This window comes from Diabrotica virgifera, chromosome 3, assembly GCF_917563875.1.
Source record: "Diabrotica virgifera virgifera chromosome 3, PGI_DIABVI_V3a".
NCBI lineage: Eukaryota > Metazoa > Arthropoda > Insecta > Coleoptera > Chrysomelidae > Diabrotica > Diabrotica virgifera.
Window position 1 is genome coordinate 154,072,941 of NC_065445.1, and position 23,671 is coordinate 154,096,611.

The following is a 23,671-nucleotide window of genomic DNA, read 5'->3' on the forward strand; positions in this document are numbered from 1 at the left end:
TCTCATAAGAGAAATGAAAGCAGTAGAAACATGGTGCTCGGGATACCAAATGGAAATTGAAGATAAAAAAAACAGAAGAAGAAATAAAGGATGAGGACAGAGAAGAAATGGCAATAATGGACGAGAATCCAGAATTTTATGAAGAAATATTATGGACAGTGAATACATGCGAACAAAATGAGGATGAAAGAAAATTAAAATGTGGAGAAAACATGGAAAAGGAAGTAGAGAAGATTCTAGAAAATTATGGAGATTTGATTAATGAAGAAAGCCGAGTGGCTAAAAATTATGAACATTCTTTTAAAGTCAAAAACTTAGAAAATTTTAAATCCAAGACATATCCAATCCCGTATAAATACAGGCAAAGCGTCGGACAGGAAATTGAAAAAATGATCGAAGACAAGGTGATAGAAAGATGTGACTCTCCATATATCAACCCGATAGTATGCGTTAAAAAATCGAGTGGTGATTTGCGATTATGTTTAGATGCAAGAAACATTAATTCACACACAATCGCGCAATACGAAGCGCCTTTGAACATCGAAGCCATATTTGGACGAATCACAGGGTCACACATTTTTTCCAAAATCGATTTGAAACATAGTTTTTGGTTAATACCTTTGGCAGAGAAATATCGAAATTATACCGCTTTTTCGATCGACGGAGTGGTATACCGATTTAGGGTGGTACCATTTGGCCTACAGAGTGCATGCGCTGCTTTGGTTCGCGCATTGAACACAATCTTAAATAGGCATGGAGAATTTGTTGTACATTACATAGATGATTTATTAATTTTCTCACCAGATATAACAAGCCATCTACGACATATTCACACTGTGCTAGAAGAACTGGATCAAGCGGGATTGAAATTAAATATTCAAAAGTGTCAGTTTTTCCAAAAGGAAATACTGTATTTAGGATTCAAATTAGACACAAAAGGGATTAGTCTTGCAGAAGATAGAATCGAAATTATAAATAACTACGCTAGGCCAACCAATTTAAAAACATTGCGGGGATTTTTGGGAATGGTAAACTATTTCAAAAAACTAATACCAGACATCAGCACAAAAGAAATACCGTTGATAGCATTACTTAAGAAAAATGTTAGGTGGAAATGGGGAACGGAACAAGAAATGGCCTTCAAAAATTTAAAAGGAGCTTTCTCCACAGCTGTAAGAGTACACCACCCAAGATATGATCAACCTTTCATTCTCCGGACCGATGCTTCCATAACAAAATTCGCAGGGGTGTTATCACAGATCCAAGACGATGTAGAGGTGCCAATCTGTTTTGTCTCCCGTGTAACCAAAACATATGAGAGAAAGTACAGCGTTACTGAATTAGAGTTCGCCAGTGTGTTATTTTGTGTAAATAAATTACGGTTTTACCTACTAGGGGCAAAATTCACCATTGAAACAGACCATGCAGCTTTGATACATATAATGAAAAATAGGCTGGTAAATAATAGAATTCATAGGGGCATTCTTTTACTTCAAGAGTATGATTTTGAATTTAAATATATCAAAGGAACTGACAATATCTTGGCTGATGCGTTGACGAGAGATGAACAATTCCGCAAAGAGGACCACAAAACTCTCCACGTTGGCATGAACATAATGAGAGAAGAAGCAGGCTTATTTTCTTTGGCTCAGATCAGGGAAAATCAGGAACAACTGGATGAAAGAGAAAAGCAAAGGGTCGAACAAGAGGATAACTTATATTTTAAGAGGGTCGATGGTAGAGAACTATATGTAATCAAGGAACAGATGGCAAAAGAAGTTTTAGCAAAATTACACTGTGACAACGGACACATTGGAAGCAGGAAGGTGTGGCTTATGTTCAGGGAGAACTACATTTGTCGAAAGGACTATACAATAGCCAAAAAGATGACTCGAAATTGCGAGACATGCCAAAAGTGTAAAAGTAAGAATTTCAAAAACGAAAACATCACAAAAAACGTCATAGCTCGGAAGAAACTGGATATTGTCGCCATTGATATGTTGAGCGATTTAATAACAACAACACAGAGGAATAAACACATATTAGTTATGGTGGATGTTTTTTCAAAGTATTTAAAACTGTACCCATGTAGAACCACGAAAGGAGCTGAAATACTTCGGAAGATAGACGATTTTATCGAAACAGTGGGAAGACCAGACAATATTTTGTTGGACAATGCAACATACTTTAGGAACGACCGTTTTAAAGGGGAATTAAGAGAGAGAGGCATAAATACAAAATTTGTAAGCATCCGACATCCACAGAGCAACCCATCAGAGCGTTTTATACAAGAAGTCACAAAATTTCTAAGAATTGCTGCGGAAGAACATCATCGACATTGGGACAGAAAAGTGTTTGAAATAGAGACGTATTTGAACTGTGCACCAAATACGGTTACCAAGGAGACGCCTTTATGGTTTACCAAGGAGACGGAAAATGGGGTAAATAGTTATGAATTAGCGCATATAGAGACAGGCAAGATACGGGGTATTTTTAACATTCACGACATTTATAAGTATCATGAGTAGAGTTTGGTAACATAATGGAATAATTTGATCCTAAAAAAAACTTGTGTCATTTAAATAAATAACAGTTTTTCGGCAAATCAAATGGCGGGGAGTTGTTAAGATATGTAAAATTTGAATTAATATGGTTTCGATCTTAATATTTTAGAAAAGTTAAAACATATAATAAAAATATACCAAAATTCATTTCGAAGAAATGAAAGTCAATTATCTTTGGATGGCCGTAGGTAAACAAAATTTAAATAGGGATTAAGTATTTTCTTTGTACAGTTAGTATGATAAGGAAGTGGTTATGTGTTTGGACAATGAGACCGGGTTAGGGAACAATTGTATTTAGAAATTTAAATGAATGTAATCTCCTTAAAAACCGATTGGCATGTAATTAGTTTTAGGAAATTTCTAATGGTAGGAAAAGTTGGTGTTGAATCTGACATTGACAATTTGGAATTTAATTCTTTGGAATCGTTGTCAGTGGACTTTCATAATTTTTTACATAATTTAATTTTACGGTAGAATAATTTTTTCAACGTTACTGTTTAGTGCTGGCCTTTAAACGAATGTGATTCTAGATGATAGTTGTTAAATGATCGTCAAGTCGAATAGTGGTGATCTCTGAGAGTCTCCTGAAGTAGTAAGGCAGATAAATGAATAGCTGTGAGTTTGTTGAAATAAGTGTCCTGACGGAGGCTCATCACGTAAAGCATTGTAAGTTATATTGTTCTACTTATATTCCAAGAGTCACCGTTTGCATGCCGGAACGAGAAATAGATTCAGTTTATTGAGAGGAGAAAAGGCTAGCATTGTTTTTTTGAAAGATACGTGCATCTGTAGGGGGTCATTGATGACAATAGGCTTGCAATAGTTTGTTGCGAGATTGCTGACTACATAGGGGGCTGCTAAGAGTAAATTGTAGGCGACCAGAGACAAGAATTTGGACAACTCATCATCCGAGAGACAGTTTTATTTTTTTTTGTAGAATTATTCATAACGCAAATTTCAATAAGTACTTTAGATAGTGGTAGGAGTATTTCAATAATCAGAATAGGAGATATTATTTTTAGAGGATATTTTGAGGGTGAATTTATTTCAATAGATGTTTTTGTACCATATATGTGTTTTATTCCGTTAGTCTTATTTATCATATGTAAAGCAAAGGAGATATTGAAGCACGAGAATATAAAACCCTGAGATTAGAGCATTAAATAGTGTGATTAAATCATAAGTGCATCATTAAAATTAAATTTAATTAATTAATTAATTATCTAATCAATTGCTTTGAGCACACCGATCTTTGAATATCACATTAATATATATATATATATATATATATATATATATATATATATATACATATATATATATATATATATATATATATATATATATATATATATATATATATATATATATATATATGCAGAGCTTGGAGAAAGATTCTCTGAAATACTTAATTTGTCATCGGAAGAGGCCATTATATCCGCCATTGTCCATCCTGTTTAAATTGCGTTGGTATAATGTCTTAAAAAATGCAGAATTTTCTATGGACGCTTTGAAAAAGATGTTAATTAACGCTGCTGAAAAACTAACTTCTTTTGATTATTGCGAAAAACTAGATTCGGGAGATTCAAGTGATACCACCCCAGATGGCTTTTTTGATTTCAATGAACCAGAGAAGGCCACCTAAACAAGACACAAGAAACCAATCTCATCAGTCGTCATCGTCTTAAAACGAAACAATCAAAACATCCAAAATAGAACTGGAATTTGTCAAATTTCTAGGCGGCAAAAAAAAAGTTGTTTGAGTTCGTTACATAAATGAATTTCCTATAATTAAAAAAGATTTTCTAAGATATACAGTAAAACCTGTCAGTAACGGCCGCTAAAAATGAAAGAACTATTGACCGATATAGAAAGGTTGCCGGCATCACCAGTTTTTGTAGTCCAAAAATACATAAAAGATAATTGGAACTTTGTTATTTTATTAATAAAAGCAAATATAATAATTCTATATATAAACGGACTCTTTAATACATCTACTAATATAGAACAAAACTAAGTAGGTACGTAATACTACTAGTGCAGTCACTCAAGGTGAATATGAGCTATTACCTCCGATTTCGTTGAACCTCCATCGATTTGCACGAAAATTGGTGAGTGGTTAGAGGATATCTCAAGGAACAAAGGTGACATGGTGCCAACTTGCGCTTTTACCCTGGGGGTGGATGCCACCTCTCCTCGGGAGTGAAAATTATTTTATAAAAAATAACCTCACAATTCGATAGAGCGACAAATTATAAGCAAAATTTGTTATATAAAGTTATTAAAATAAATCAAAACTTTTTGAGTTATTAAAGATCAAAATTTTAATTTTTTGTGAGAAAAATGCATGTTTTTAACCGATTTTTCATAAATAACTCAAAAACTATAAGTTTTTACAAAAAAGTTATTATTGTCAAAATTGAGGCTAATAAAAAATCAAATAAATTCCTTACTAGAAAAACCTTTCAATGTTAACTGAAAGTGAGTTATAGGTAATTGAATGTATATTTCTTTCGGCGAGTACCCAAATCTAAGTATTCAAGCTTAAATACCGGGAAAATGATGCATTTTATAACATAAACATTTGTCAAAGCTCATTGAAATATCTATCAAATAAGTGCTCGAACAAGTTGATAGCATTAAAGTTTATGCACCAAAAATGTTTCAAAATGTTTCTTTTAAAAAATTTTCTAAAAAATGTTATTGTTTTTTTTTGTAAATAACTCCGTTAAATTTTAAAGTAGCAAGTTCATCTAATAACTGGTTAAAATTTTATTCCAAGAGCTATTAAAAAACGTCAAAATAGTCATTTATACCTCTTACTTTTTTAAAAATAAAAGGTTAAATGGCCCCGGTTACATGATTCTCGCAGCAAAATTGAAATTTTAAATGTTTCTATCTCGGTTATTTTTTACTCTACGAAAATAGTAAAATGGGTAAAGTATTTGTTACAGAAAAAACTAAAATTTAGGTATTTATCATTTTTTACGTATATTGAGTATTTTTGGAGTTATTATCAAAAGAAACTGAAAAGTACGATAATTCTAAAAATTCAGATTTTTTTAAATTATACCTTTTTTTCAAAAATATGCATTCTAAACCGGTCAAATTTGTTGAAATAATTAACTATGATAACATAAAGAAATTCTTATGAGGATTACTACAAATTTTAATTTTTGCGGAAATGGCGTATGTTTAGTTTTTAACTTTTTCCTAAAAAAATCGAAAGGGTTCTCTTATTTTCGTCATAACTTGCTTAATTTTGATGCTATTAACTTCTACTGAAGCTCATTTGATAGGTATTCCAAAGTACTTTGACAAGTGCTTAACAAGTAGGTATATTCCATAAAATGCATTGTTTTCCCGTTATGTAAGCTTGAATACTTAGATTTGAGTACTCGTCGAAAAAAATATACATTCAATTACCCATAACTCACTTTAAAATAACATTAGTTTAGTTCTTTAAGTAGGGAGTGTATTAAAATTTTTATTGTCTTTAATTTTGGTAATAATAGCTTTTTTACAAAAGCTTATAGTTTTTGAGTAATACATGAAAAACAGCTTTAAAACATGCATTTTGTAAGAAAAAATAAAATCTTTGATATTTAATAACTCAAAAAGTATTGATTTATGTTAATAACTTTATATAACAAATTTTGCTTAAAAGTTGCCCCTCTATCGATTTCTGGTATTATTTTTAATAAAAAATTTCACCCCCGAGAAGGGGTGGCAACCACCCCCAGGGTAAAAGCGCAAGTTAACATCATGTCATCTCAGTGGCGTAGCGTGAGTGTCGGCCGCCCGGGCGGAAGACAATTTTGCCGCCCTCTTATTTAGGTATTTTAATATATTTTATACTATACATTACATACATTAATAATTATAGAGAACTTTTCGGCGAGAACAGTCATCATTATTTTGCATTATACAGGTTAAATTTAAATAAAGAAGTTTATCTAGGTTTTACAATCACGTTTATTAATACAAAAATTCTTTTACTTTAACCAATTAGATACATTGATATAACTTAGGTACCTATCACTTAAGATTAGGTACACCTTGACGATCGACAAAATGAAATAAAATCAATTTTTTAATTAGAACTAGAACGATATAGTTCTGTCGCCAGGTGGGGTACAAGGGCCTCTTTAATTCAGATGGACTTACCCAAGTTTTTTTTATGTATTTTGACCCGTAGAACACGAATTTTTGGGTAACAGTTGATCAGGATGTCGATAAGATTGTTATAAACAAAGAACTTGAGGAATTACATAACAACAGCGATTTTTCGCAAAACAATACATTTTTTTGTGATTCTAAGCAAAAAATGTTCTTACAAGTTTTTTCGTAGGATGCATAGTTTTCGAGATAAACGCGATTGAACTTTCAAAAAATCGAGAAAAAGTGCAATTTTTTAACCCGAATAACTTTTGATTAAAAAATAAAATAGCAATTATGCTTACTGCATTTGAAAGTTCAAGTCAAATTCTATCGGTTTTTATTATTTGCATTGCAAAAAATTTAATTTTTTTATTGTTAAACAAAGCCATAAACACATAGTGTTTTCCGTGCCTAATGCACGCGTTTTAATGTACGTAATCCACGTAGAAATTGTATGTATGCGCGCCTACTCGTTCGACTTCAAATGAGAAATACATTGAAAACATCATTCAATCACTGTGTGTTCATAGCTTTGTTTAACAATAAAAAAAATAATTTTTAGCAATGAAAGTAATCGAAAGCGATAGAATTTGACTTGAACTTTCAAAAGCAGAATTGATATTTTATTTTTCAATCAAAAGTTATTCAGGTTCAAAAATTGCAATTTTTTATTCTTTGAAAGTTTAACCGCGTTTATGTCGAAAATTATGCATCCTACGAAAAAACTAGTAAAACCATTTTTTGCTTTGAACGATCCAGAAAATACAAACATATGTTTTGTTTTGCGAAAAATCGCTTTTTATGTGATTCCTCAAGTTCTTTGTTTATAACAATCTAATCCACATCCGGATCAACTGTTACCCAAAAAATTCGTGTTCTACGGGTCAAAATAGATAAAAATAACTTGGGTAAGTCCATCTGAATTATGAAGGCAGTTATAGCCCTCCTGGCGACAGGACTAATATTATAATGTTAGATTTTTATCTTTATTGAAAAGTAATATGAGTATTTGTTATAATTAAAAACAAAACTTCCGTCTTCAATTAAAAATTTATACGTCTACTTTTTTTGAGAGCAAAGTCTTTTGTTGCACCGTCAATGTCTATCGCATCACACACCTCTTGCTCAATAGACAAAATAGCCAAATTAGTTAGTCTTAGAGTACTCATTGACCATCTTAAATACTTTTTAATCAATTTCAATTTTGAAAAACTTCTGTCACAGCTGGCATTGCTTATAACAACTGCGAAAAATATTCAGAATATTATTAAAATATTGGGCAGAGTATCTTCCAGCTTGGATTTAACAATAAATTTAAATAATTTAAGTGACTCTGCATTAATCAATTTCGTTGCTTGTAGCAACAACGAAAGTCCGCAGTCGAAGTTTTTATAGCTCGAAACCCTGCTCGTCAATTTCGTCAGATGCGTAGTCTATATTTCTACATTCAGCGTTGTCTGGATCTAATAATATAGCCGGCGTTAGATAAACAAACTTATCCGTTAAATTCTGTAGTTATTGAAAACGATCACGAATTTTACAATAACTATCTAACGAAGAAAACAGCTTTCGTCTCAACTCATTTTCATAAGACAAGTTAGTACCTCTAGTTCTGTCATCAAAAATATGCTTTCTTGTTATGCGCCTCCGAGGTTTTATGGAAATTCCAAGTTCTTCACACATATTTTTGCATAACCTACAGTGCCATTTGCCCATTCCCCTATTTTCTCTGACAATATCTGCTGCAAAGCATTTACTTTCTGAGCGCACAATCTTATGTCAAGTCCCCTTGTTTGTAAATATTTTTGTGCATCATTCACTTCATGTAGCACCGGTTGCCACAGGCCCAAAAAACAAAGAAAGGAAAATGAGTGCATCGAAACTAGTAAAGCACCTGCATCTGTCCTAGTGTTTAAGCTTTCACCTGCCGCTGTAAGTTTTTCCAAAGTGACGAGAACGTCTTTGTAATGTTGCCATGTCACATTTACGGCATCGCCTTTTGCACTCCATCGCGTGTCTTGAATCCTTCTTTTGCCTGTAACTGCTATCAGAACTTCCCAACGATGTGTCGATGAGGAAAAAAAAAGAATAGCAACGTTCTAAAGTGCCGAAAAAAGTTGTGCTGAGTTAGTCATAAACAGGGAATTCCCAAAAGTTAGTATAGAGGTTGTCGCCACCCACATAACAATGATGTTCGCATCATGTTCAAAGCATATACTACCAACATTCGTCGGAGTATATTCTTTTTAGTATATGCGTAGTACAAGCGTAGCATGTACCATAAAAAACATTCTAAATTTCATGTTTTTTGCATATACTTTAAGGAATATTCTCGTACCGAATATACTGCCCAAGTAGCAATTTTTCGACGCATTGGTTGTCAGTACAAACAAATGCACTGTATATAACGTTGCCACAGTGGACTTTCAGTTGTTTCGGCCAACGACCCCCAACCCGACTGACATTACGATGTTACAACGTTAAGTAATATCTTTAGTTATATGGGCAACTAAGTTATTACTATTGTGACAACTACATATCACAGTTAAGTTTTTTCAACAACCGCAACTACTTAAAAACGTTATAATGCTAAACTAATTTACGCCCATGGGTTTTCTGGCCGACTAGGTAGTTGTCTCTCACGACCCTAGGGCCTTTACGTATAGTTCTATAGATGTGTGACACGTTTACGGCAACTTCAGGAGCAAAAAAAGAATTTACTTTATAACCTTACTTTTTTCTTATTATTTTATATTTTATTTTGCTGAAAATTTTCGATTTATTTAACAACCTGTTTATTTGTTTTTTATTAGCTGTTTTCTCCATTGTCCATTGTTTTATCAGTAGATTTGATAAGCTTATAAATCTTTGTATCAGCTTTGCTAGACAGGGTTGCCAGGCCAGTTCTTACTCTTTCAGTACTATATCCGTTGCAAGATAATTTAGCTGAAACTCCGACAAAATATGTACTTTTTGTATATATTTTGTCTGAATTCCATCCGAATTATCTTGCAGCGGATAGTAGTTTTGCTTTCAAAAAATCAATAGAAATCAGTAGATTCTTTTTATACGCCCTGTAAATACAGTAAAATCTGTGTTAACGGTTACCTGTCAAAATCGCCCGGTTTCATAATCAACTTAAAGTAAACTTTAAGTAAAGTTCACTTTAAAGTTGACATTTACCCATATATGAATTGTGATAAAGGTAGGTACCAACTTACTTAAAATTTAAAATCCACTTTAACTGATTATGAAACCGAGCGTTACAATCATTTTGAAAATTCTCCAAACCAATTATATGAAGATTTCCTTATTTAGATCTGGTATTTATCAGTTTCATTTCTCTGTCCATCTATTATCATCATCTACGTCCTGAATCTTATTTTCCGTAATGACATTGGGAAATTGTAACAAAATGTCTGAAAATTAATTTAGAAATGGGGTGAATACTATTAAAAAGCAAATTTTATTTTAGTGATAACAAAATATTGAAATATACCAAACATCTAATAAAAAACATTGCCTACTAGAATTTTTTAAATAATATCAAAAATATACCAAAACAGTAGATATCTACTAAATGTGGCAACGCTGTTAAGGAGAATGATGCACTTCATTGCACTGGTCACATGACCTCTGTCACCCAATAAGAGGGTGCGTTCTAAAGTGGTTGGGATAGTCGGTCCAGGCCGTGTTTGGTCGGCGATTGGACTTCTCGGTTGTCTCATCCGTCTATGGTTGGTAATAAGGTATATTTTAAGTAATATTGGTAATGTTGTTTAATGCACCATTTTGGTTTTTTTGGGATGTAAAGAAAATAAAGACACAAAATATAAAAAATGCAGGCATTTTCTAATACCTTTAAAAGCACCATCAATACATTAAATTTATACAAAACATCTTTAACATAAATTCTGGCTTTTATATTAAAATTAGATTTTTTAAATTTACATATTTTTTGTTAAAAAGGTGATAAAAAATGAGCGCGTGTGTTTTTTAAAGGTGGAATATCCATATTTGACGGTAATCTGAGATGCGTTTATAAATTTCACATCAGGTAATTTTGTTTAAGTCCTTATTTATGTATTTATATAAATTTAAATACCTGATATGATGTCAAAATAGTTTACTTTTTATATAGGTAAAAAAACATAACCAGTCCGACTCTTTGAGCAACCATTGCACGCAGGCACTTTTTATAGTCGCTTCAGTTGTCTTATGCAACGCTTAAGGTTGCCTAGGCAACGTCAAGACAACTCAAAAATCGTCCACCAAATTAGTGCAGAATTGGGTCGTCTTCTAGGCAATAACAACGTTGTAACAAAACGTTGCCACGCGGTAGACAACGTTGTCGCGTCGACAAATTGCTACTTGGGTATAGATTATTGGCAGCTGGTGCACTTTTATGGTGGCAGCTGGTGCACTTTTCCAGATTAACTTAATATTTCAAGTGAAGAGAGAGAAAAATGATTAGTGAAGTTTAACTTTTCCATGTGTAGTGTCTAGGTTATGTACGTTGTGTTGAAATCATACACAAAGCAAAATGGCAATGGCAAATAAAGATTTAGACGTTAGTAGCGGCTCAACGACAATTAACATGCCTGTTCAGGTAAATCCACCGGAGAAATTTACGTTTTCACAGCCAAATATGTGGCCCCAGTGGCGCAAGAGGTTCCAGCGTTTCATGAGCGTGTCGGGACAAGATCAGAAGCCGGAGAAAGACAAAATTGACATTCTTATGTATATAATGGGAGATGAGGCCGAAGAAATCGTTCTACAGTTTCCGAAAATTCCAGCTACTTATTCGGAGATGTTACAGAGTTTTGAAAATCACTTTATTCCCCGTCGCAACGTAATATTCGAACGGTTTAAGTTTAACTCCCGAATTCAACAACCAGGAGAAGCTATAGAACACTTTATTACCAGTTTACATTCGTTGGCAGAATATTGTGACTACAGTACCCTTAAGGAAGAGCTAATTAGGGATCGCATAGTGGTAGGAATGTCAGATACAAAAACTAGCGAACGTTTGCAACTACAAGGTACTCTGACTTTGAAAGATTGTATTATTGTTGCAAAACAAGCAGAAATGCAGGCAAATCAGACTCTGGAATTGCGTAATGAAAACCGTTATCATCCAACTCAAGAAGTAGCAAAAGTGGCTGTCCAAAATAGAGAACGAGGCAATGTCACCGGATCATTTCAGAAGGCAGACAACATCAGAAGAAAGAATTTCCAGGGAGACACGTGTATGTTTTGTGGTCAGCAATCTCACTCTAGGGAGGTATGTCCTGCTAGAAGGTCTCAGTGTAATAAGTGCAAAAAGTTTGGGCACTGGGCATCAGTTTGTTTATCTGGTAAAGGTCAAAGGGAAAATAAGGTTAGTACTGTAGAAATTGATAATTTTATGATAAATTCAGAGGGTAATAATTTGAATTTTGTCGGCTCTGTTTATATTAATAATATTGAGGCTCGAGAGTGGCTGATTTCTGTGCTTGTGTTTGAGCTGCGGACAAAATTTGAATTTTTAATTGACTCTGGAGAAGATGTTTCATGTATTCCTAGTTCTCTGATGCCTAAAGAGATATTAAAAACTTTATGTAAGCCTTATCAAAAAGTTACTGGTCCATCTGGCATTAAATTGGAGGTAGTAGGAACTCTTCCTGTTACCCTCTGTCATAATAATGACATTTCAAAAACTCAAATGTTTGTTATACAAAATTTATCTAAACCTATTTTAGGAAGGAAATCAATAATAGACTTAAAACTTCTACAATTTCATGAAAATGTTACAGTAAAAAATATAAATAATGTATTTAATCCAGAGGCAGTTTTCAGAAAATTTTCAACAATATTTAATGATATAGGTACATTTAAAACAGAAATGGAAATTAAATTAAAAGACAACATTAAACCCTATGTACAATCAGTCCCTAGAACAGTTCCTATTCCATTACTCCAACCGTTAAAAGAAGAAATTGATAGATTATTAAATCTAAAAATAATTGAACCTGTTGATTATCCTACAGAGTGGGTCAGTCCCATTGTTGTGGTCCAAAAAGGCCAAAAAGTTCGACTCTGTGTGGATTATACCCATTTAAACAAATCTGTTCTTCGTTCATATTTTCCTATAAACAAAGTTGAAAGTATTTTAGCCAGAATAAAAGATAGTAAATATTTCTCAAAACTTGATACTTCTTCTGGATTTTATCAGATTCGTTTAGACCCAGAGTCTCAATCCCTTACCACATTCATAACTCCCTTCGGTAGGTATCTATTCACTCGAGTTCCCTTCGGTATCACTTGTGCCCCCGAATATTTTTCTATATTGTTAAACAAAATATTAGCTGGTTTGGACGGTGTAATTAGTCACATAGATGATATCTTAATCCATACTCCAGCACTGCCTCTGCCCACTTCTGATTCTAATTTTAATAGTAAAGAAGGTAGGTGGGAAGATTGTGCGAGTCGGAAGGATTGTGCGGGAAACAGTGAGTTGTGTAATGATAACAATATTGTGCTAACAGTTCCAAATACAGAAAATAACTGTTCTAATATGGAACAGGATTCTTCTCGTCCGAAAAGGATATCTCGACGGCCAGCTTATCTGAAAGATTATTTAATTTCATGAAAATTTGTTTTTGTAAAGAGGGAGATGTACTATCGGCACAATCTGGCAACCCTGTAAGTTGTGAAGTAAGGCACTGATACGTCAACGCGGATGGCCGATGGCAGATATCATCTCTTCTACTGACTGTGTTGTATTGAGTCAATAAACCTGAGAAAGTGCAAGAACCCTTTTACTTACTTAACAGAACATAAACTTCGTTATGAATAATTAATAATATTTAAAAATTTATGTAGGCAGTACTATTGAACTACCGAATTCATTATTTAAAATTGTTTTTAATTGTATGGTAAAAATGTTTAAAAATTAATTGTATTAACGAAAAAGGAGAAATTCTCGTTTCGCTTTCATCATTGAAATGCATTTACTATTTTGATTTAATAAGTTTATCATGAGCATTCTTAGAATTTTATTTTTACATGGAATTGACAAAGCTGAGCCAAAACCCACAAACAATGAGGAAACGACCGCTGCATACCTGCATAAGGGGTAAGGGGTTGGGAACAAAGGCAAAATACAAAATATGAAAAACAGTTAGGCATTTGGCATTTGTATCTACAGTCAACACTATCACTGTCTATGCGGGACTCGGGACTGTGGGATGTGTATTTTGGTCTGTGCTGTGTTATGAGGAAGACCCAGTATTTCTACAAGGAATAGGAATATGCATAATTAACCTTTTTATTTTGTTTGCGGTCAACTTACAAATAAAAAATTCATTTTGGTACTTCAATATTACTTAAATAGTAAGTATGTATATAGGTATAGGTACATATAAACAAAATATAAATTTTAGTTATTTACATACATATTTTACATAATATATATTTGGGTATTATAGGTATTTATATATTCAGCATTTTTATTTTTATATGCAAATAAACTAAATATATATATATATACCTACTTACCTATATAATATTTATATAACTAACTAAAATTTATATATTTCATATTTACTTTTTAAGTAATATAGAATGTACAAACTGCATTCCCATATGTAATATGTAAATTTAGTAGAAAGTAGAACCTAGGATGGAGATTCGGTGATGCTGAAAACATACTTCTGAGCAATATTCACTTCCTTGGAATATTCTTCCCATATACTAAAAAGTACATTCTTCCTATATACTAAAAAGATGTGCCGTAGTACATTCTAAGTATATAAATAGAAGGTTTACAGCACCTCCTTAGAATGTTCTAAAACGGATATTCTTAGTATATACTGAAAAGAAGTGCGGTAGTACATTCTAAGTATATACATAGAACGTTTAAGTACTGTAATGTAGTATATACTCAGCATCTGCTCTGCACATTCCCAATGGTAATTACGCATATTCTCAGCATATACTTTTTCTGAAAAGTATGTTCTATGAATATACTAAGAACATGAAATTGTTATGTGGGCAGTCGCTACAAAATATTATTCAAAGAAAAGGAATTCTCCGAATTCGTCACAAAATAAGCACCTAATAAAAAATTCTGTGCTCCTTTCAATCGGTCCGAATTTGTAGTTGCGATAAAAATATAAAATGGTTCAAACATTTACAAAATATTTTTATTATTTATTGTTAAATTTGGCCGCCCCCTAAAAAGTGCCGCCCCTGCCGCCCCCACTACGCTACGCCACTGTGTCACCTTTGTTCCTTGAAGTATCTTCTAACTACTTACCAATTTTCATGAAAATCGATGAAGGTTCATCGAAATCGGAGGTGACAACCTTCAGTGACTCCACTATAGGAAATATATTCTAAGCATTTTTAAAGAATTTTTCAATTCACTTTTATGTTTTTATAATATCCTTTGTTAATTTGAATTTTTACAACACCATATTTTTCTTCCAACCAATAAATAGCGACAAACATTCCCTCTTTTATGACATTTTATTTAAGAGTTTAAGAAACTTGTGACCACCTCGCCAGGTTCCACGCACCGACCCTAATTATTTAATCCCTTTTTAGGTAGGTACAATAGGCAATAAATAGTACTGGGAATTTCCGTCAACAAAATTATTTGGCTGACATTAAATTTCTACAAAATGTGCTTTAAAAATATTAGGTCTGGATCCGGCGTATGAAAAAAAAGTTGATTAATAGCAAGCTGAAAATTTGTTAATAGCTTAAGGGTGTCTAGTCGGTCAAACTTTGATATATGGGAACACTGGAACAGGGAAAGTTTTAATTGTGGAACAGGTTCAAATTTGGAACGGTCAGACCACGAAAACGTCACATGTATTTTGTCCGACAGAACTTCCAATTGATTTGTTACGCTTTCATTAAATTCTCATGCAAAAATCAGACTTCTATTTATCACCAAATGGGCATTATAATGAGTGGAACACGTGAAACATGTCAAATGATAGGAATTATGACAGGTGATAAATAGCAGTCTGATTTTTGCATGAGAGTTTAATGAAAGGGTAACAAATCAATTGGAAGTTCTGTCGGACAAAATACATGTGACGTTTTCGTGGTCTAACCGTTCCAAATTTTTAAGCTGTTCCACAATTAAAACTTCCCTGTTCTAGTGGTCCCATATATCAAAGTTTGTCCGACTAGACACCCTTAAGCTATTAACAAATTTTCAGCTTGCTATTAATCAACTTTTTTTTGACTTGCTATATAATTGATTTGGGAAATTTTGAAATTGGCCGTTAGTACAGGTGGCCGACAACACAGGTTTTACTGTGATACATGCTTGCCTTCTTCTGCGCCTGCAGAACGCCTATTCTCTTATGCTACAATAATTAATAGCTCTCGAAGAAAGGCTCTAACTGATGAAAACTGAAAAATTAGTTATCTTAAAAGTCAATAAAATTAATCAGTGAGTGTGAGTGGTGTTACTGTACTAATTATTAATCGACGATTAGTTTTTAAAATTCTTATTATTTTTTAATTTCAGTTGGTATACGGTATTTTATGTTTTCATGATTCATAAATATGTTTAGAGATGCAGAGATAATTATTACCTTCTTACCTTTTTTCAGGTTCTATATTCGAATGTACTCGAAATAAGTACCCGAGAAATTCGGGTAATTGTACTTTGAGTATGTTACTCTGAGTACTTTTCTGGAGCAATGTACTCGGTACTCTGCATTCGTTCCTCAAATATGAAAAGTACCCGGTACTCTGTACCCGAGTACAATTTATCAGTAATTGGCCCAGCTCTGCTCGCCAGTATATTTAAAAAATTCTTAGTCGGTAGATCGCAAAGAATTAGAAAGACAGACAGTATATCTTGAGTCCGACTAAGGGCCAATTTCTCATATCGAGTTCAACTCCAGTTTAACCTGAACTTCTAGTAAACGTCAGTTTAAAGTCAAAATCGTTTTTCTCAATTCGCACGTTCAACCGATGGCAATTTAAACTTGAACGAAGCTTGAACGGTGGAATTCGGCCGTTCAAAGATTTCAGAACCCAGTTCAGACGATTTCATGGATTACGCATGCGTTGTATTAACACGAAACGCTGTCATAATATAAATATATCATATTTTATTATATTAAGCCTAACGATAAACGATAACATTATTTTTGTTTTTATAATATTTATTTATAATTATTATAATGACTATTTGACTATAAATACTTAAATTTAACTTTATTCAAAAACAGCATAAAAAAGGTAGTTCAAAATGGCGACAGTTCTTTACCTTTTGCCATCTATTGGCATTTCTCGAAAGCTGTAGAACGAGCGCTGACATGAACGTGCAATGAGAAATGCATTCCGAACAAAACCGTAGATCACCGGTGAACCTGGTTCAACTGAACCATAGATTACCGCAGGTATGAGAAATCGACCCTAAGTTGGCCACCCCTGATTTACAATATATGTACAATCAAGATTAACAAGAGTAATTTAACTCAAATAACTTAACAAATACAAACCTAAAAAGAGAATCGGACAAACTTTGGTGTACGGAAACACTGGAACAGGGAAAGTTTTAATTGTGGAACAGATTTTTTACACTTTCATTGAACTCTCATGCAATAATCAGACTGCTATTGCTAACCAACATGATTCCTGTCCTTTGACAGGTTCTTCATGTTCCACTCATTAAAATACCCAGTTGGTTATAAACACCAGTGTGATTTTTGCATGAGAGTTTAATGAAAAGGTAACAAATCAATTGGAATTTCTATCAGACAAAATACATGGAACGCTTTCGTAGTCTGGCGTTCCAAATTTTAAACCTGTTCCACAATTAAAACTTCCCCTGTTCCAGTGTTTCCATACATCAAAGTGTGTCCGACTAGACACCGTTAAGCTTTAACAAATTTTCAGCTTGCTATTAATCAACTTTTTTTTGGTACGCGAGATCCAGGTCTATAAATGCTGTTTTATGTAAAATAAACATAGTTTTATCTTTACACGTATAATAATCAATTTAAATAAATTAACGTTGCATTATTTGATCAGTTAATTTTAATTCTTTATTTAAAAGCATAAATAGGTTCTCCCTAATAGGGGTTGTGCTTTAATAATTTTATAATAAGCAATTTGTTCATCGGTTTTACAAGATTTGATTTGATTTTCGTAATTGTTGCATTCCATTATATGTAACTACGTTATACTTAAAATTTCTAGGCTGGAAATTTGTAGACAATACTGTGAAGATGATTTTCTAACCGAAAAGGGCCAAATGTAAAATTATTTAAAAGTCTACACTTTTTATGCTTTTTAATATTACGGCAACATTGCCTGGCTCAGGAATTACCGTATGGATACCTATTGGAGTATATGGATGGATTGTATTTGTAGGAAACTACGTTTGGCTCAGGATTGTTAGAAATTTTTAGGCGGTATATTTTTTTTTCTACAAATCTTTTATTTGCAAACTATGTCAAGTATATATTTCATAATTCATTACGTCATATATCACCTAAGTTTAAATTTGAAAGATATACTCGTCTAACTCTATCAGAAATCGATGGCTCGGGATAACTGCTTTGTCTAATGGACTGACTTTGTATGAAGGATGTATATATATATATATATATATATATATATATATATATATATATATATATATATATATATATATATATATATATATATATATATATATAGAAAGAAATTTAGGATATTGGGTTATGCAGCAAATGAAAAGTGTACTCTTTCAAGTTTCTTTAATCCAAGCTTTCGGTTATGATTATAACCATCATCAGGGTGCTACAATGATATTTTTTCTATGTAAAAGAATATGTAAAAGATTTCTTCTCAATGACATCACATTTGAAATATCCTCAATAAGTTTGTAAGTACTATTTATTTATACATGTTTTCATATTCTTTTACATAGAAAAAATATCATTGTAGCACCCTGATGATGGTTATAATCATAACCGAAAGCTTGGATTAAAGAAACTTGAAAGAGTACACTTTTCATTTGCTGCATAACCCAATATCCTAAATTTCTTTCTATTTACTGTCAGCAAAGACTTCTTGTCTTCTATATATATATATATATATATATATATATATATATATATATACAGCGTGTCTACTTGAGTTGGAAACATATGGGAAACTTTTTTATTATTAATTTTACGAAAAAAAGTTATTCTTTATAAAAAGTTCTGAATGCCCCAAAACCTAAGATTCAATCATCAGATATCAAATTTTCTGAATATTATACGAGGTATGTCAAAAAATATGAACTTCGTTCAAGAGTAAAGTACCTTTATTTCTCTCAATATCGAAAATGCTTATTCTGAAAAGTTGTTTGGAAATAAAAACTAAGCTCAAATATGCAATTACATGCTTCTAATTGGAAAAAAATATTTTCCAAATTTTTCTCAAATTTATTGATACTAACTTCGTTTTGATTAATTACACATACGATAACTCTTTTATTATTACTCTTACGAAAAAAAGGTATTCTTTATAAAAAGCTCTGTAGGTCATAAGGCCGAAGATGCAACCAACAGATATCACATTTTATTAATTTTATACGAGTTATGTCAAAAAATATGAATTTCACTCAAGAGTAAAGTACCTTTATTTTTCACAATATTGAAAACAGTTATTAAAAAAGTTGTTTAGAACTAAAAACTATGTGTCAATATGCAATTACATCCTTCTAATTGAAATACTGTGAAATATAAAGGTGCTATAATATTGAGCGAATTTCATATTTTTTGACACACCTCGTATAAAATTAATAAAAGTTGATATATCATGGTTGTGTCTTAGATTTTAGACCATGCAAAGCTTTTTACGAAGAATAACTTTTTTTCGTAAAATGAATAATAAACTAGTTATCATATTTGTAATAATTAAAAACAATGTTGGGTATCCTTAAAATTGAGAAAATTTTTTTTTCAATAAGAAGTATGTAATTGCATATTTGATCTTAGTTTTTAATTCCAAACAACTTTTTATCATAAGAATTTTCGATATTGAGAGAAATAAAGGTACTTTACCCTTAACCGAAATTCATATTTTTTGACATACCTCGTATAATATTCAGAAAATTTGATATCTGATGATTGAATCTTAGGTTTTGGGGCATGCAAAACTTTTTATAAAGAATAACTTTTTTTCGTAAAATTAATAATAAAAAAGTTTCCCATATGTTTCCAACTCAAGTAGACACGCTGTATATATAGTTTGAGTTAGATTCTTGAACCTTAATATATTTTATTAATTTGGTTTCTTGGGTTTAGGTTCATAAAAAAGAGAGATGCTATGATGTTATGCCATGCCTTTTTCAAGAATTATTATTGCATGACTAAAAAAACAATTCATCAACGATACAATACTAAAATTTAATAAAAGATTTTGACTTACCCTGCATGCAAAGTTGGTAGTGAAACAGAAATACATAAATAGATAAATAGACGTCACAAAATAAAACAATGGTAAAACATAGGAATACACCCACTAGTCATTACGTTTAAAATATAATGTGTCAAAATTAGTGTGATGTTTCATTGATGTTTGAAACATCAATTAAATAATTAATTGATTTCGCATCATGGGCGTGCTGAATTTTCTTTTATATAGTTCAAATTAAGTTAAAATAAATTTGGTTTAAATTTTGGACATCCTTCTTGTCATTTATGGCATTGTTGTTCTTTTTTATCTCTATAGACTCCAGGAGCTCCCTCTTTTTTTGTTATGTTCGGTTTTTAAGATTTTGGTGTTGTCAAAATCAAATTTATGTTTCTTCTCGTTTTCGTGTTTTGTGAGGGCCGTTGAGTTATTTTTGTCGTATTTGTGCGAACGTATTCTTGAGTTGAGTAGCTGGCTGGTTTGTCCAATGTATACCCCATCGCAATCTGTGCAAGGAATTTCATATACCACGTGCGATTTTTTTAATTGAGGGGTTTTTGTTTTTAGTTGTGTGAAATTCCTTTTCAGTAGATTGTACCCTTTATGAGCAACTGTGATGTTGTGTTTCCCATCCGTAATAAAAATGATATTCCAACATCCGAAATTATCTGTTCCATCTCTAACTTAAGTACCAATGTACAGAATGATATTAGAACCAAATGTTGCAACATTTTAACAAATTTTAAAAACAAAAACAAATACCAGTTTGAAGACAAAACATTGCATAAGAAAATTAAAAAACAAAAGCTTTTTTAAACGAGAACCCAAATTTAATTGTTCTGAAACCTGACAAAACAAACAAGACTGTTATTATGGAGTCCAACGACTATGACAGTAAAATGGATTCTCTTTTGAATGATAAAACAACATATCATGAAATGAAAAATGATCCCACAAACATATTTCAAAAAATAAATAATGAATTGGTCAAAAGATGGGAAAAAAAGTGCTACATCTCACCAAATACCGCTAACTCACTTAAAATACATAATGCTGTAGCTCCAAAAATATACGGTCTACCCAAAACACACAAAGAAGGTATGCCTCTGCGCCCTATTGTCTCATGTATTTAGTCTCCTTTTGAAAACCTCTCAAAATATTTGAAAAACGTGATTTCTAATGTAATTAATAAAAATCCGCACTATTTAAAAGACGCTGATGACTTGAAATCAAAACTTAAAAATATACATTTACCTCAAGAGTATAAATTAGTTTCGCTCGATGTCGTATCTTTATACACCAATGTTGCAATAGCTTTAGCGAAAGATATTATTAAACAAAAATGGAATGAAATTAAAATGTTTACGGACATTCCTCTAGACGAATTTCTTTCAGCAGTTGAGACAACATTAAACTCAACATACTTTATATATAAAGACAAATTCTTCCAACAAACAGATGGATGTGCTATGGGTGCTAGCATATCTAGTGCTATCGCTCAACAAGTTTTAGAGCACTTAGAAGAAATTGTCCTACATAAAATAGATTTCGATATACCTTTTTTCTACCGTTATATAGATGACTGTTTGACTGCAGCACCAGAGAATAAAATGGATATTTTGTTAAACGAATTTAATAACTTCCACCCAAAACTAAAGTTTACATTGGAAATGGAAAAAAAATTGTCAAATCAATTTTCAGGACCTGACTTTACATAGAGAAAATAGCATCATATCCACTTCATGGTACACCAAAAAAACCTGGTCGTCGAGATATCTGAATTTCAACTCTCATCATCCCCTGTCCCAAAAGAAATCAGTAGTTATCAGCCTCGCCGACAGAGCCATCAGACTGTCCGACCCTATCAACAGACCTCGGGCAAAAACAGCACTGACACTTAATTCTTATCCCCATCAACTCATAGAAAACACTTTTAAGTCGCGACTACATACATTCTACAATAACCAGAATAACAACAAGACTAACAAGGTAAAGAAGAATTACACATATCTTCCTTATATAAAGAGGTTATCAGAACAGCTTGCAAATCTCCTATCTAAACACAACATCACAGTTGCTCATAAAGGGTACAATCTACTGAAAAGGAATTTCACACAACTAAAAACAAAAACCCCTCAATTAAAAAAATCGCACGTGGTATATGAAATTCCTTGCACAGATTGCGATGGGGTATATATTGGACAAACCAGCCAGCTACTCAACTCAAGAATACGTTCGCACAAATACGACAAAAATAACTCAACGGCCCTCACAAAACACGAAAACGAGAAGAAACATAAATTTGATTTTGACAACACCAAAATCTTAAAAACCGAACATAACAAAAAAAAGAGGGAGCTCCTGGAGTCTATAGAAATAGAAAAGAACAACAATGCCATAAATGACAAGAAGGATGTCCAAAATTTAAACCAAATTTATTTTAACTTAATTTGAACTATACAAAAGAAAATTCAGCACGCCCATGATGCGAAATCAATTAATTATTTAATTGATGTTTCAAACATCGATGAAACATCACACTAATTTTGACACATTATATTTTAAACGTAATGACTAGTGGGTGTATTCCTATGTTTTACCATTGTTTTATTTTGTGACGTCTATTTATCTATTTATGTATTTCTGTTTCACTACCAACTTTGCATGCAGGGTAAGTCAAAATCTTTTATTAAATTTTAGTATTGTATCGTTGATGAATTGTTTTTTTAGTCATGTAATAATAATTCTTGAAAAAGGCATGGATATCCAGCCGAAACGTCGAATAAATATGACATAACATCATAGCCATCTCTCTTTTTTATGAACCTAAACCCAAGAAACCAAATTAATAATATATATATATATATATATATATATATATATATATATATATATATATATATATATATATATATATATGATTATTAATATGTAGTGACTGTTAATAATACAAAATGAATAATTTTGGGGAATGCAGTCAATGTGTTTTGGGCTGATTAGAAGAGAAACACTTTGAACTTTTGTCGAGCTTTCGGACAATTTATTTCCTTTATCAAGACAATCTAAAAATACAAATGTTTAAATTTAGATGAAAACTAGAAAATAACAACTTACTGCTCGTGGTTTACAAAATAACTAACATACTTATAAAAAACATAAAAATTCTTTCTAAAAAATATAAATTGTAAACGTAAATTAATTTTGAAATATGTCAAAAGGATATTAATCAAATGTAGTTAGACTACTTTAATAAGTATAATAATTATAATTTATAATTTTATAATATATTCCTCTAAATAGTATCAAAAGAAAAATATTTATAACATTCTAAATCAACTTGTTTTACATTACTATCAGTTTTTTTTTTTTTTACTAATAATTATAACTTCAAATTTGCTTATATCTTTATATCATTATTTTATACACTGTTAACTAACTTCTTTCCCAATCTATCGAGTTATTAAAGTAGTCTAACTACATTTGATTAATATCCTTTTGACATATTTCAAAATTAATTTACGTTTACAATTTATATTTTTTAG

At 31.9% G+C, this 23,671-nt stretch overlaps 1 protein-coding gene across 1 annotated transcript; it reads left to right on the plus strand.

The window, feature by feature from the left end:
• Positions 1–11,268: 11,268 nt before the first annotated feature.
• LOC126882590 (uncharacterized) lies at positions 11,269–18,000 on the plus strand. The gene is made up of 2 exons (XM_050647563.1): positions 11,269–12,431; positions 17,940–18,000. Exons 1-2 carry the CDS (start codon positions 11,269–11,271, stop codon positions 17,998–18,000), a joined length of 1,224 nt encoding a protein of 407 aa, XP_050503520.1.
• The last annotated feature ends 5,671 nt before the right edge of the window (positions 18,001–23,671 follow it).

Coding starts and splice junctions, on each gene's coding strand:
- LOC126882590 (XM_050647563.1), top strand. CDS start 11,269: ATGGCAATGGCAAATAAAGATTTAGACGTTAGTAGCGGCTCAACGACA. Junction 12,432..17,939: donor GACATTTCAAAAACTCAAAT/GTTTGTTATACA, acceptor TAAAATTTCTAG/GCTGGAAATTTGTAGACAAT.